The sequence below is a fragment of the Podarcis vaucheri genome, assembly GCF_965113315.1.
Source record: "Podarcis vaucheri genome assembly, chromosome: 9".
Taxonomy (NCBI): Eukaryota; Metazoa; Chordata; class Lepidosauria; order Squamata; family Lacertidae; genus Podarcis; species Podarcis vaucheri.
This window is the reverse complement of record NC_138767.1, coordinates 29,799,553-29,814,357: the sequence shown is the minus strand read 5'-3', so window position 1 is coordinate 29,814,357 and position 14,805 is coordinate 29,799,553. Positions and strand designations below refer to the sequence as shown.

Here is a 14,805-nt window from a genome sequence, read left to right as displayed (position 1 = left end):
TGGGAATGTGCAGGATAGACTGCATGACTCATGGGGTTGATAATCCAGTGACTACAGTCACTAGTGCGTTATCACTTATCAGCATTTCCAGTAAGTGGTTGTTCATAATGATTTTTAACTGAAGTCTTCCTGACTTACTCATGCACTAGCTGTCAGTGATTTGCTCCTTACAAGTACATACTCATGGGGGGAAAGATCATGACTGATGCAAGCCTATCCAAATGCATAGACATCGTCATCTTTTAATCTCTTTTTGGTTTACAGATGATTTTTATTATTATTATTATTTTTTAAAAAATTTAATAACTTGGTCTTAACTATTGTATTGAATATTTCTGGTAAACGGTTTGGAAGTTTTATTACAATCAAGTAGCATATAACTTCCATTAAATAAATAGCAGGAGGAATTGTGTCAAGCAACACCAACACCCACCCAGCCCTGCCAATAATGCGGGAAATGGCAAGTCCCCTGTAATCCTTTAAACCAGTGATTTTCAACCAGTGTGCCCTGGGGTGCCTTGAATGATGGTCAGGGCAATACTGGCCTCTGTCCCTCTTTCTTTCCCCCCCTCCTATGATGCCCTCTCACAGAAAAAATGTAGTTGGTCAAGGGAGCCATGGACTCAAAAAAAGTTGAAAACCTCTGCTTTCAACTGCAAGGAGAGAGAACCCTTCATTGCACAATGGAACCCTTTACAAGAAACACAGGTTTGGAGGGGTGAGGAAGCCCATTTTCAGCCACAGTCTGAAGCGAAGTAAACAGTAGACCTATCTCTGAGCAGTGCAAGATTCCAGGCGATCCGGGCGCTTTTCCAGGGTTTGTGTTTCCTTCAGAATGAGGCACAGTGGAGAATGTATCTTTAGGATATATGATTCATTTACACATATACAACCTGAGTCTATGATGGAGAGATTCATAGCATTAGCACCCGTTTCTCCCATAGCTGTAACCTTGGATCCAACCAGAAATGAAACATTGCTCTGTCTCCCCATCTCTCTCTGTTCCTAGTTTGTTGCTTTGCTTCTAGTTCACACCTCTCCAAACTCTGCTCTCAACTCTGTCCTTCTAACTACCTGGACCTGGGGGACCACACCCATTTACCATCTCACACAGATCCACTTCCTTTGTTCCCCTTAATGGCCCATCTCCCAGGCGATCACCTCACCAGGAAAGCAGCCTTGGCTTATATTTTAACACTTGCTGGGTCCAGGGGTTTGAAGGGTCTCGGCATATAGCCTACCCCCCCCCCCCGTGTATTCTTCTCTGCCACCAGAGCAGCACAAACAGAGTAGCTGCTCTAAGAAAGTTTTTTGAGGGAGGAGTAAGGAGTTTGCTGGGCCAGGCATGGCTGTCTTCAGACTTGTTTGCTTTCTTTTTTTACTGGAACTTCAAACTTCAGCAATAGCTATGTGGGAAAGATGCAACAGACAGAATAAAAGAACAGGGCAACTCCTAGTGAAGTCTAAACATAGGACTTTGTTTTCAGTACCAGAAATGAGCTGAACCCACACTCCTTTAACAAACAAATCCACATCTGGCTAGCTTTCTTCATTTCAGCAGGCTTATGTGAGTGGGAAAAGTAAATTTCTTGTTAAATAATTAGGTGTTGGAAACCCTTTTCAATCTACTGCAAATGACCCAAAGATAAAACAATCTACTGTAGTTCCAATCTATCTTTTGCCCACCTCTGCCCTGGACTGTCTCAGAGATTGCCACCTAAATTGGTGTAGCTTAACACAGTGTGTCGCCGAAGAATTGATGCTTTTGAATTATGGTGCTGGAGGAGACTCTTGAGAGTCCCATGGACTGCAAGAAGATCAAACCTCTCCATTCTGAAGGAAATCAGCCCTGAGTGCTCACTGGAAGGACAGATCGTGAAGCTGAGGCTCCAATACTTTGGCCACCTCATGAGAAGAGAGGACTCCCTGGAAAAGACCCTGATGTTGGGAAAGATGGAGGGCACAAGGAGAAGGGGACGACAGAGAATGAGATGGTTAGATGGTGTTCTTGAAGCTACTAGCATGAGTTTGATCAAACTGCGGGAGGCAGTGGAGGACAGAAGTGCCTGGCGTGCTCTGGTCCATGGGGTCACGAAGAGTCGGACACGACTAAACGACTAAACAACAACAACAACAACACAGTGTGTATATATAGAAAGTGAGTGTGTAATCTGATAAATTGCCAGCAATTGTCTCAAGCCACAGTTGTCTCTCTTATAATCATACATTTTGTAAAATATTTGCCACAGTTGGGCATAGATAGTTTTTTAATAGAATCTCATTCTCCAATGTGCAGTTGTTCTTGTTCCATCCAGAGTTATTTAAAGATGTGTTGTGTTTCTCCTTTTTTAAAAAAAATCAAAGCCTTTCTGACTCTTGATATATGAAACAATGAGTGTAGTCCTGGAATACAAAAATTAAAGGGTGATTTACTATTGACATAAATGGAATTCAAATTGCACCAGATTAGTTGAAATTTTACACTAATTACTTATCAATGGAATATAGTCATTTGAATTGCTAAACATTTTCTAATCATGCCTGCTTGAAGTTGCCAAAACCCTTTGTCCTGGAAAGTAGCTTTTTCTCTCTCTCCAGACCTGAGAATTAGCCTGTAGTTGTATGCATGTTTACCTGGGAGTAAGCTCCATTGAACACACTGAGGCTTACTTCTGAGTAAAAGTACATGATTGCTTTGTATATTACCATTTAATTTTGTTTGATGGATAGAACTAAAAGCCTGTGTAAGTAGAGGGAATTTATAGGAAAATACCAAATTGAAGCCAGAAATCCCTATAATCTTTCTGTGATTGTTAATTGTTATTAATAATGTGATTATGGATTCTTTGAATATTAATTCTTATATCCACACCGAATATAAAAATCATATAAAATTCTGTGAGATCTCTGGGTATAGGGCGGTATATAAATTCAATAAATAAATTAGAGGGGAAGGTTTGTGAGAACAAATAACTTTTTTTAATTACTAAAATGTCAGAACCCACCATGATATTTCCTTTTAAAGCATTTTTCATGTAAATGGATAGAATTGCCTATTTTGTACCTTTTATAAAATTAAGATTTGGGGCATTACCTCTACTGAATATATATTACATTGTCCTCATTTGTAGGTTCAGATATATGAAGAAGACTTTAAAAAGGAAAGATCTGATAGAGAGAGACTTAACGAAGAAAAAGAAGCACTGCTGAGAATTAATGAGAGAATACAGTTTCAGTTGGACACCCTAAATTCTCAGGTATGAATAAAAACAAATGTATCATTGCCAAAACATGTGCATTTCCTCCTTATTTTCTCGCTTTCCATTCAACCCAATTCTGGCTTCCGTTCTATTCTGGCTTCCGTTAATTGACACAGATTTTATATGAGGTCACCATCTGGGATGAAATCATTCTGGAGTATTGTTGGTGATGAAATGAGGAATAATTTGAAACCCACACCCTGAACACACACAAATGCACACAAACTAACTAAATGGAGTGACTTGTGAAAAATGCAGTGCCTCATGAAATATTTTGTAACAAGCACCAAAGTTGTTTTTTAGATCTCTTGTTTCTGATCCCAGATAGTTTCAAGGGAATTAAGCAGAATAACATTTTCTGGCTATTCTGTATGATTTGCGCAACTAAGGCTGCATCTTATATATGCTTGCCTAAGCTCTATTTGCATACAACAGAGTAAACAGAGTAAAGGGACCCCTGACCATTAGGTCCAGTCGCGGACGACTCTGGGGTTGCGGCACTCATCTCACTTTATTGGCCAAGGGAGTTGGCGTACAGCTTCCGGGTCATGTGGCCAACATGACTAAGCTGCTTCTGGCGAACCAGAGTAGCGCATGGAAACGCCCTTTACCTTTCCGCCGGAGTGGTACCTATTTATTTACTTGCATTTTGACGTGCTTTCGAACTGCTAGGTGGGCAGAAGCAGGGACTGAGCAATGGGAGCTCACCCCGTCATGGGGATTTGAACTGCCAACCTTCTGATCGGCAAGCCCTAGGCTCTGTGGTTTAACCCACAGCGCCACCCGAGCCCCAGAAGGTATCCTGAAGCAATTTACTATATAAATATTGCATAGGATTACTCTGCTAATCATCTGCACCTAAAGAGCTATAAGTGACAGTCAACCCATGAATAGATTTCGGAAGACTAAATTGAAAGCCTTGTACTGCTAGGATCTCATTAGGTTAGGCCCTTGTATCCTTGAAGTGATAGCGAGGAAACATGATAAGCTGAATTTGAATCCTGGCAAGATGGGGGCACTGTGGATGAGTGGTCTCTGTGCCCAAGAAATCAGTCAATTGCCTGCACCCGACAGGATTGCACTCCTCCTGAAGGAGCAGGTATGAAGGTTGAGTGTGCTTCTGGATCCAGCTCTGTTGCTGGAGGGCCAGGTAGTATCAGTGGCTAGAAGTGCCCTTTACCAGCTCTGACTTATGTGGCAGCTACAACTGTTCCTGGACCAGGAGAGCTTGACCACATCAGTCTAGGCATTGTTGACAAAATAGGATTACTGCAACATATTTTCTGTGGGGCTTCCCTTGCCGGAACTCTGGAAGTTAGTGCCGTTAGTGCCGGATGCCGCAGCACAGCTGCTGGCAGGAGTGAGACCCAGTCTGCATATTACACCTCTGCTCAGAGATCAGCACTGGTTGCCCATTGGCTACTGCAGTGTTTCCCAACCTTTTTTGGGCAAAGGCACACTTGTTTGATGAAAAAAATCTCGAGGCACACCACCATTACAGCCCCGTGACGTCAACGCGCAGCGTCACGCCGGGAGGGACGCACGAAAGTGTAAGTTTCAATTTTTTCCCTCCCCCTTGCCGGGGAACCTCCAAGCTTTGGGGGTGGGGGGGGAGGAGGCAGCAAAGTGAGGGACTGAGGGACTCCTCCAACGACAAGGGTTGGGGAAGAAGAGAAAGGGCTATTCCGCTCCAGCACGGGAGGGGAATATGTACTGGTCCAACTGGTGTGCGGTCTTCGGAAAGCGGGGTGCGGGAAGGAAGCCTAGGCTCGGGGTCCACCGACCTCGGCGGAGAAAGGCAACAACCGGAGCCGATGACGAGCCGGCACATGCATGCAGCGGCTGGCCTCGAGCTCGGGAAGCTGTGCGCGGCGATGTTGACGCGGGGCGCGAGAGAGCTTGGGGGCGGGGGGGCGGGAGAGAGAGAGAAAGAGTTGGCAGCACCAGGCGCTGTTACTTATTGCGCTGCGGACGCTGCCAGCAACTGCGGTAGTTGTGCGGCGGCCGCCGCCGCAGAACATCCTCGTCAGTCAGCTGAGCTGCCTGGCGGCGTAGGGAGCCGAGGGGCGGGGCTTCCTTTCTGAAGGAGCTGAGGGTGGGGGTCCTCCGGCGCCTTCGGCGAAACGGCGCCGGCCCAGAGCGCTTCTAGGAGGCTGCCTTTGTGTGCAACGTAAAGCCCTCTTTCCCTCCCTCCAGCCCCGTGTCACCTGTGGAAAAGGGGGCTGGATCCAGTGACGCAACTCGGAAAACTGTTAGGGAAGCCAGAGCAGGAAAGTGAGTGGGAGGCGGCGTCGCCGCTTTAACCCACGTTTCCTTTTTGAAAGAGAAACTTAAGTCAGTGTTTCCCAACCTTTTTTGGACTCGCCCGCCTCCCTCCAGGCAACATCTCGTGGCACACCAGGCAACATCTCGCGGCACACTAGTGTGCTGCGGAACACCGGTTGGGAAACACTGGGCTACTGGGCCAAGTTCAAGGTGTTACTATTAGTATATAAATCCCTTGACAGCTGGGGAGCAGCTTACTTGCAGGATCACCTTACCCATAGGCGCCTGCTCAGTCACTTCAGTCTGCATAACTGTCACTGTTACAAGTGCCACATAATACCTTTAATGTGGCATCACCATATCCTTTGGAACTCCCTATCTATTGACATAAGATGGCCACCTTCCCAGTATTCTTTTTGGTGCCTTCTTTAAACATTTTTGTTTAGGTAAGCCTTGTCAGTTTACATTTCTTAGCACAGAAAGTATTGATCTGATGTGTAGAGATCTTTCCTATTCTACTTGATTCAAGAGGGTTCTGGAAGCTTCTCTGTGTGAAAGAGATAAGCAGAAGGTTTATGATGGTTAGGTTATACCTTCAGAAAAGCTGGCTTAGACTGGCTTTGTTATCTTTTCTGTCATGGTCATGCTGACTATAAAAGTAGGGCCAGAAGGAGCCTGGGTTTCACTTTGCCTGTCTGCCTCTCTTTCCTTCTGGTGTGGAGTTCTGTACATAGTATGTATAGTGTTAAGGTTTAGACTTATTATAAGTTATTGTAAGTTTAAGTTAAGTCTGCTGCAACTGGATTTCTTATAGACAGTGCCAATCCTGAATGCATTGCATTTGTGACCATTATGTTCATTTGCCTTCAGTAGCAATAAAGCTCTGCTGGATTAAATACAATAGCCTCTGGTTTTTACTCTGCTAGGTTTTTACTTTGCTCAGCGGCGTAGCGTGAGCTGTCAGCACCCGGGGCAACGCAAGTAATTTGCGCCCCCTAACCCGGGGCAAGGCACGTAATTTGCGCGCCCCCTAACCTGCGAGTTGCCGCTGGCGCTGCTGCCCAAACGACGCCGCTTGCCCGGAGGAGGAGGGAGGCAGAGAGGCGAGGAAAATGCAACGGCCCAGCCGCTGCAGCAGCACCGGCGGAGGCGGAGCTGTGAGGAGGGGCTGCCTGGCGCGTCCTCCGCTGCCTGCCGGGCGCCTTCAGCCGGGCGCTGCGAGACATGCAGCTCCGCTACAGCCTGCGCCCGAGGCTCTTCGGCGACTCCGGAGGCAGCGAGCGCGCCCCCCCCGAAGTTGCGCCCGGTGCGGCCGGCACCCCTGGCACCCCCCACGCTACGACACTGACTTTGCTAACTATACATTGGAATCTATGCTGGATCAATATTGAGTAGAATTTCAATGACAAGCCTACCAAGACATGCAGAAGTTGCATATGGTTTGTCTGTGTTGATTTTCATCATCTTTTGAATATTTTTAAATACTTGTTTTTAAATATATATTTTTAATCAATTATTTTATTTTTATTTTTGTAAATGGCTTAAGGGTTTTCTAGAGATCAAGTGGTATGTTAATTTGGTTAAATAAATCAAAAGTGTGCTTGTGCCAATCACTAAGTCGATGTCACCTTGTGGTTCCACTCTGTTATTTTCTACCTCCATCTTGCATCCTTGCTCATTAAGCATTCTATCCTTCTGCAGCCATGGTGCCTTCCTATAAAATCAGAACATTATATTATCATTGTAGAGATCATATGGTGTGATTTGACATGCTTAACTGTTATATAAGTAATACATAAATGCAGTTATCAGGTTTGTTTGGGGCTTCTCGGGTCAACTTTTCTTGCAGGAATTGGAAAGGAAAGATCAAAATGTAATTCCTCACTTGTCAGGTGTCTCAAATGAAGAGGGAGTGGCAAGTGAAACGGGTTGTAATGGCGCGAGGAAGCTTAATATGGGACCATAGAGCGAACAACAAAATGTTATTGGCCAATTCTGTGAACTAATACAGGATACCCAACCAATGCTTGTGCAACTATTTCCTAGAACTATTTGTAAAGGAGACCCATGGCATTCTGGGGCAACTTGCACTATGATTTAACTGCCCTTTAGGTTTAGATTCCCCACCCCTTTGACTTTGGAGCATAAAACAGTTGTCGCCTGATTAACCTGTTAACTTAGCTCACCAAGCTTCCACAAGGGGGCATGAGAGTTCTTGATTTCAGCAATTGCTTTTTGATAACATAGGTACTTCTAGGCATGCATGCATGCACTTTTTCAGTATGAAATCAATTTCCCCTACACAGGTTAAAGTCTGCCAGGAAGAAAGGGAACTACTTGAGAAGCAAGTAAAGCAACAGGTGTGTGTTGTACTTCAGATATTCTTTTTCTAGGAGGCTCAAATGACACACAGTTGCAATCCAACCGAACTAATTTTGCTAATGTGATGAACAAAGAATTTGTCTATAGGACTCAGTGCATGCCATGATTTTGTGCAAATAGAGGCAAAGTGCAAAATATGGCCCTAAGTTGAAGCTATTTTTTTGTTGAAGCTTAAAGGTTCCAACTATTTTGGCTGCTTTGACAGAGCTGCATGTTAAGTGGACAATATCTAAGCTAAAGGTGGACTCCATACAATTTCCAGTACAGGGAATGGCCTTATCCCTCACTATGACCATCCAAAACAGATTATGTTGATTAAGCAAATTTAGGCAAATAGGGTTTTTTGTGCCTAATGCATCCAGGTTAGATAATTCTGTCTTTTCTTCTGCTGAATTTTAATGTTTCATTGTGCAGAAGGCTGTAGTTCCACTACTGGCAAACTTGTTATGAGTTTTGTGCTGCTTACTTAGAACTAAGGACGCAGCTACCTGAATAGAAAGGCACCAGCTACCAGTTGTACATTGCAGTATCAAACCAGGAGTACAGGAAATACTAAGATGTTGCTACTTTAATTGGGAAGTTTATTTATGTATTTATTTATTTATTATTTCAATTTTTGTATAGGCAAGAGACCTCCAAGCACGTACAGAAAAACATGGCTTCCCACACCAGATGTTTGTTCCTGCATGTTTTAGTTGCAGGAACTGTGGGTTACTTCACCCTTACCCTGAACCTCAAATAAAATTGGCCTCGTGCAGCATTCACAGAAAGCAGCAGTGCCCAGTAAGTAATACTTCTGCCTGCCTTTGTTTCACAAAGTGGAAACCAACATTGTACAATTACAAATGCAAGGATTCTGCAGGAGTAGAATAATGTGTGCACTGTGAAATGTAAACACTCGCCTCTCTTTCTTGCCTTGTCATTTCAATTTTTCTCTTTCTCTTTTTCTCAAATAATTGTTTTTGTAACTCATAATGTACATATTCCCATCATCTTTCAAATAGCTCACATCTCCTGCAGAGTATTTTTTTTTAAAAAAAGCACCCTCTGTTTTCTCTCTCTGACCAGAACAAAATATATTTTACTCCATTCTTGGTATGCTTCAGGGCCCACTTCCAAGTAATAATCTTTAAAACCATTAATGAGTTGGGGCCACACTGGTTGAATACAAACCTGCCTCTCCTTTGAGTTCAGCCCCTGAGGACCTGATTGTGTGTCCTTCAGTGAGAGCTATAGGGTTGACCCCACATCAATTTGTGGAATTCTATCCTGAGACCCCATCAGTTCAGGTCTTCATATGGGCTTTGAATAACTTTGCTTTGAGTTGTTTTATCTTGGACTGATAACTGGGTTTTGCCGGAAATAGTTTTAATTATTTTTATAGGCTAGTACCTAAAGTGATGTTAGCAAAAGTAGCATTGTAACTCATACAGTTGCACATAAGCTGTCAGTGTATAATAACCCTAGCAGTTGTACACCACCTTGCCTTGCAAGGGCAAGACACACATTAGATTTTTGATATTTTTTTGAAGTTTGAAATTTCTTTTTATTAAGTTTCATATACATAACCAAAAAAGAACAACAAATCAGTCATTACAAAAAAAATAAAAAATAAGTAAATAAATAAATAAGTTACAAATGTCCGAATATAACCTAAGAATCTTATCCGTTTCCATTCCAGTTATTTGTCTTCACATTTATTTCTTTATAACTTTAAGAACTTAAATCCCTCTTCTACCTCCTGCCGACCTCCATCCCTCCCGCTTTCAGGCTTCTTAATATACATAATTTATTTCTCCTGCAGCTAGTGATTGTTAATGATTTGCGCATCGTAAGATTTATATCAAACCTGCTATAGTTTTTAAGTTTCTGTAGTTCCCTTCGATGTAAATCATAAATTTATTCCAGTCGTTCATAAACTTTGTATTCTTTTGGTTTCTAATTTTTTGTGTCATTTTTGCAAAATTAACAAATTCAAATAGTTTTGTTTGCCATTCTCTAATTGATGGGGTATTTTGATTCTTCCAGTTTTGGGCAATTAATAATCTGGCGGCGGTTAAGACACACATTAGATTTGACTGCTACACTGTGCTGAGACTGAGGCTCCTGCTAGGGGAATAATGGTTGTTCAAGCGGGTTGCCACAATTGCATTCCTTCACATTATGGTGAAAAACGCAACATGGATGGAGTTGCCATCATCTTATTTCTCCAGGACAATCTCTTGCATAAGCCACTATGGAAGTGAATGGAACCTGCCAAGGACCACACATACTTAAGCTTAGATAAAACAAGGAAAGAGCCATAGATAAGCAGAGCTTTTGTTTAAGTATTTTTCCTTCTGTTTCTCTTCTCTTATATGAGCTTGTGGGGGGGGGGGGGAGGAGTTTCTCACTAAAGTTTAAAACTGAGGCCCAATTAATTTTGGCTGCTGTCCTAGAGCTTTCACCATCTGGGTTTCTAGCTGTGCAATGCATCCTGGGGGTTTATAAATTTTGCCTTCCTTTAGAAGACTGCTGGAAGGGTGGAGTCCTTTCCTGATTGGTTGTTTTGAAATCTATTCCCAAGTTCTTTTGTGATTGTTTTCTTATATAAGTGTAGCTGGCTCCAGCAGGTTTTTGTTTTTTAAAAAATAATAATTCCCAAGCTATTTGTCATCAAATGTGAAAAGTGTTAGAATTGAGTGAGTGTGTAGGCTCAGCGTATGGAATATAGTACAGATACTTCGTTATATTTTGACTTTCTACTCCTTTTCTCCCCTAACTCACATTTGCTGTTTACTTTTCAATCATCCGAGAAATCTTTTGTTTAGTCTGATTTTGAATCATGTCTCTTTATCCTTTGGAATACTTTCAAGATCATAATTGTGAAAATTATGTTAACTGCCTTGCAGTAGTGTTCACACGTTGTTGTTTGGGTCTCTGAGAATACATCATATGTTTGTAGTTGAGTATGGCTTATCTTACTAGGGAGTAACAGATAGGTAGCCGTGTTGGTCTGCCATAGTCAAAATAAATAAATAAATAAATAAATAAATAAATAAAATAAAAAAGAAGTGTGCATGCACACGAAAGCTCATACCAAGAACTAACTTAGTTGGTCTTTAAGGTGCTACTGGAAGGATTTTTTTTATTTTTACTAGGGAGTGTTTTGCATGGTTCATTGAATATTTATCCCATCCATGCCCTGACGTCTTTGGGTAGAGGCTTAAAATAAAAAGTTAAGAGATAAGATATTTAATGTAATTTATAGTACAAACTAAGTTAGACAATTGGGCCATCTAGCCCTGTTATATAATACCCTTTTAAAAATTAAGTTTAAGGTGCTTGTGTAACATGGTTTATTTGATAGCAAGCTGCTGGAATTCAGTGGTTCGCCATGTAGGTGTGACCACTTCTCCATGCCAGTGCAAAGATCCAAAAAGCAAGGTTGGATTTGACTTCATTTTTTCTCCTTGTAAAACATCTCAATAAGGTCTCCTCCAGACAACCTGTTTATGGAGCATTCGTTCTGGGAAAAGCTGTGACTTGTTTAAATTATGGCTTGTCCAAAGAGATATCAAACCCTGGTTTCTGTCTTGTTTAGATATCCATAGTTAAAATTAACTGTGATTCCTTCCCAGTTCCCAGATGAAATGACAACCTGCAGGTATCTAAACATGGAAGCAGATGCTTCTGATCTCCCTATTGTGAGTGTGCTGGAGAAATGGGGAGAAGGCTCATGCACATAATGCTATGGTATTGCATTTGAACCAGGTCATAAAACTCCCAATCACTTAAGTATTACATCAACAACCCAGTTACATTAACCATTATATCTGCAGCAGTGTTACCTAATTGTGGTTACTTCTCCATCCGGGAACTGAAACCACATTTAAACCGTTGTTTCATGTTCTGGAGCCCTCGCCTTCCATAACCACAAAAGTAACACCACTTCAGGTGTAATAGTTTACAATAGTTAGAACCTGAGCGGAAACTGGTGTTCCATAAGAGACAGAGGTGGGCCTTTTGTGGCCTGCTCTTGATTGCCTAACCATGGTTAAGCAACCAGGATCATTCCGCCTACCCCATCTCAAAAGAAGTTTTCTGCATAGGAGAAACTTTGTGTGTGAAATGCATCAAGTCCTGCATCAAGCTTTGGAGACATAAGCATCAACGCAGGGTTTCCCTGGCCTGTGAACTAAAGAAGAGCAGGGTGATTTACAATTTGGATTAAATGATTTGGATAAGGAAGTGTAGAGGAAGGATCAACTGCAATAATGACTTTCTTCTGTAAACAGAATATTAAAAATATAATCCCAATAACATCAGTTTTCCATTCTTTTTTCAGATGCTCAGTATAGCAGGAGTAGGGAACCTGTGTCCCTCCAGATATTGTGGGACCACCAACTCTCATTTTAAAAATCAATAAAAAATTATTGAACTTATATACCGCCCTTTACCCACAGGCCATCAGCCCTAGTCAGCATGGCCATTGGGATGAGAGTAATTTATTCAGCAGCATCTAGAGGGTTGCAGGTCCCCCAACCCTTGAACTACTGGAGCACTAAGGTGACATTTCAACTGGCATGTTGTATTATTCTTATTTTTAATTTTGAAAATCTGCCTTACGAAAATAATTCCAGTTTTGTAATTAGGAGCTGACTGTCAAAATCTATAAGAATTTGATTGAAATGTTGCATGTTTTTGTAAAAAGCTATTTTTTCCCCTTATAATAATATTTCCTCCACCCCAAAAAATCATTTTAAAGTTCAAATGCTGACCTGCTGCCATTAGAGTGGGAGATTAGAATTCTGTTTTGTGAGGTCACCAGGGTTTTAAAAGAATCCTAGCAAACTGCGAACAAGTTCCCTTTGGAACACGTTCACCTGTCATGTTGATGCACACCAGGTTTCTCTTAGCCTCTTAACAGCTGACATTGACTGTAGTTAGAGACCTAACTGTTTATGATAGAATCAGGTGCATTCCATCTCACCCTGTCTTCTCCTGCTCTTTTTCAAGGTTCATGAGGCTCTCGGAAATCTGGTTTGTTAATGTTAATAAAGTTTGTTTTGATTTGTGGGATCTAGGAGGTTTCACACAACTCTTTAATATTGTGCTCACCATCCAAAAGACACAGCAATAAAAAGAAAAAGAAAAAAAACAGCTGAAGAACTTAATCAGAAAAAAATTATTTGATCAAAATAAGAAGGAGATTTTGGGGGTAAATTACTTTGGTATGACTAATGAAAGGCTTCACAGTATAATTATATTTACCATGCTGCTATTCTTTTGTTTGAAGTGTCTATGAAGTCCATATTGCTGTAATAATGTTTTATTGTTCTGCGCAGCCAGACTATCAATGGTATGTTCCCGACCGGTTTCCGCCAGATGTGCCGCACAAGGCAAATGGTAAGGCAACAGCTGTACTGAACACACTTTTTAAGAGTTTCTTTTTAATGGGGTCTCTCTCTTTCTCTCTCTCTCTCTCTCTCTCTCTCTCTCTCTCGTTGATCAGTAGTAAACTTTCATAAGTACCCAGTGTGTGATTTGTATACAGCTCTATTTTGTACAACTACAATACATGCATGCAGCCAAGGTTGTGAATTCTAAATATAATGCATTTGTGTACAGCTTTTGGTATTGCCAAGCTACTTTAAAACATCTAACATGCCTTAAAGAATCATATAAATCCCTTACTGAACACCTAAGAAAAATGAAGGACATTGGAATTGCAGTCCTCCATTCATAACTTGGTTGACAGTTGAGCAAATGGTACATCTAATATATGGTCTCTAAGGAGCTCAGTCTAGCCACTGTGGGCCTCTCCTACAGCCAGTAGAGAGGACAGTGGCTGACGTCAAATCTAGCTAAGACTTTGCTACCCTAACACTGCCACCACTCTGTCTTCACACCAAAGTTCAAAGGCCATGCAAGATAATTATTAGTCCACACACCTCAACTCTTCAGGTTTAATGGACCCACGGATGATGTCATATCTGAGGGTCCCCCAAAATCCTGGAGAAAACACTTTCCAATATATGTTACCCAATTCTATTTGCCGCATTTTCAAGTGCGTAGCTGGTTCAGCCTCAGCTCAACCTTATAGAATAGGAACATGTTTTCCCTAGAAACACAAATCACTCTGGCTTCTCTTAGGCTAAGCTGAAGCTGCTGGGCAACTTAATTTGTTTGTTTGTCAAGTAACAGTACAATTAGTTCTGAAACATTTGCACACTATCTTAATACATTTTCCTCTCTGTTTGCACATTCCTTTCCTATTCTTTCCTGTTTGTTGTAAACACCCCTGAAGAAGGAAAATGTTTTTGTTTCAGAGGCTGTATGGTAGAGGTGGGCAGAAGTAGAATTTGGTCCACCAATAAACCCTTGGCCACTTTATGGTGGACCAGCTAATGCTTGGCGGTTGCTGGGATGCTTGCAAGGAATACTGAATTAGGTGGAGTTTGATCTTATACAGGAACCACTTACATTCTTAAACAATAATTCAGGCTCTTTCAACATGGAATATTAACAGTTAACGTGGGCTAGTTGCGCATTAACTGATAAAAAAAATCCTAATCAGCATGGATTGATTCCAGGTTCAGATGGAGTGGGTCTTATTTGCAGATTGAACGTGCTCACCATGAGCAAGATTCTCCCGGTGGACTCTCCCCGTAACAGGCCATCACCTGCTCGCTACTGCTCATTTGCATGCCAGTCCTTCTTTACTTGGTATTGCCTCCCAGCAAAGCAAGCCCTGCCATTTGGAGGAGGGTGGCAGCTGCATTAGGCTTCTGTTGGTCCATACAGTTAAAAGTAGAACATGCTAGACGGATAGTAACCCACCTCTTCTGTGAGTGTGAAGAACATATTTTCCTATCCCTCATCCTATCAGAGCAGGAAGAAATGCAGGAAGCCTAAG

At 42.0% G+C, this 14,805-nt stretch overlaps 1 protein-coding gene across 1 annotated transcript in view; it reads left to right on the top strand.

Moving 5' to 3' along the window:
* The window catches only part of TNIP3 (TNFAIP3 interacting protein 3), a 69,600-nt gene that overhangs the window by 43,580 nt on the left and 11,215 nt on the right, over window positions 1-14,805 (top strand). Inside the window, exons 9-12 of the mRNA XM_082237021.1 lie at window positions 3,132-3,257; window positions 7,832-7,885; window positions 8,532-8,690; window positions 13,235-13,295. Of these exons, the coding sequence (XP_082093147.1) occupies window positions 3,132-3,257; window positions 7,832-7,885; window positions 8,532-8,690; window positions 13,235-13,295 (400 nt within the window). The remainder of the gene's footprint in view (window positions 1-3,131; window positions 3,258-7,831; window positions 7,886-8,531; window positions 8,691-13,234; window positions 13,296-14,805) is intronic.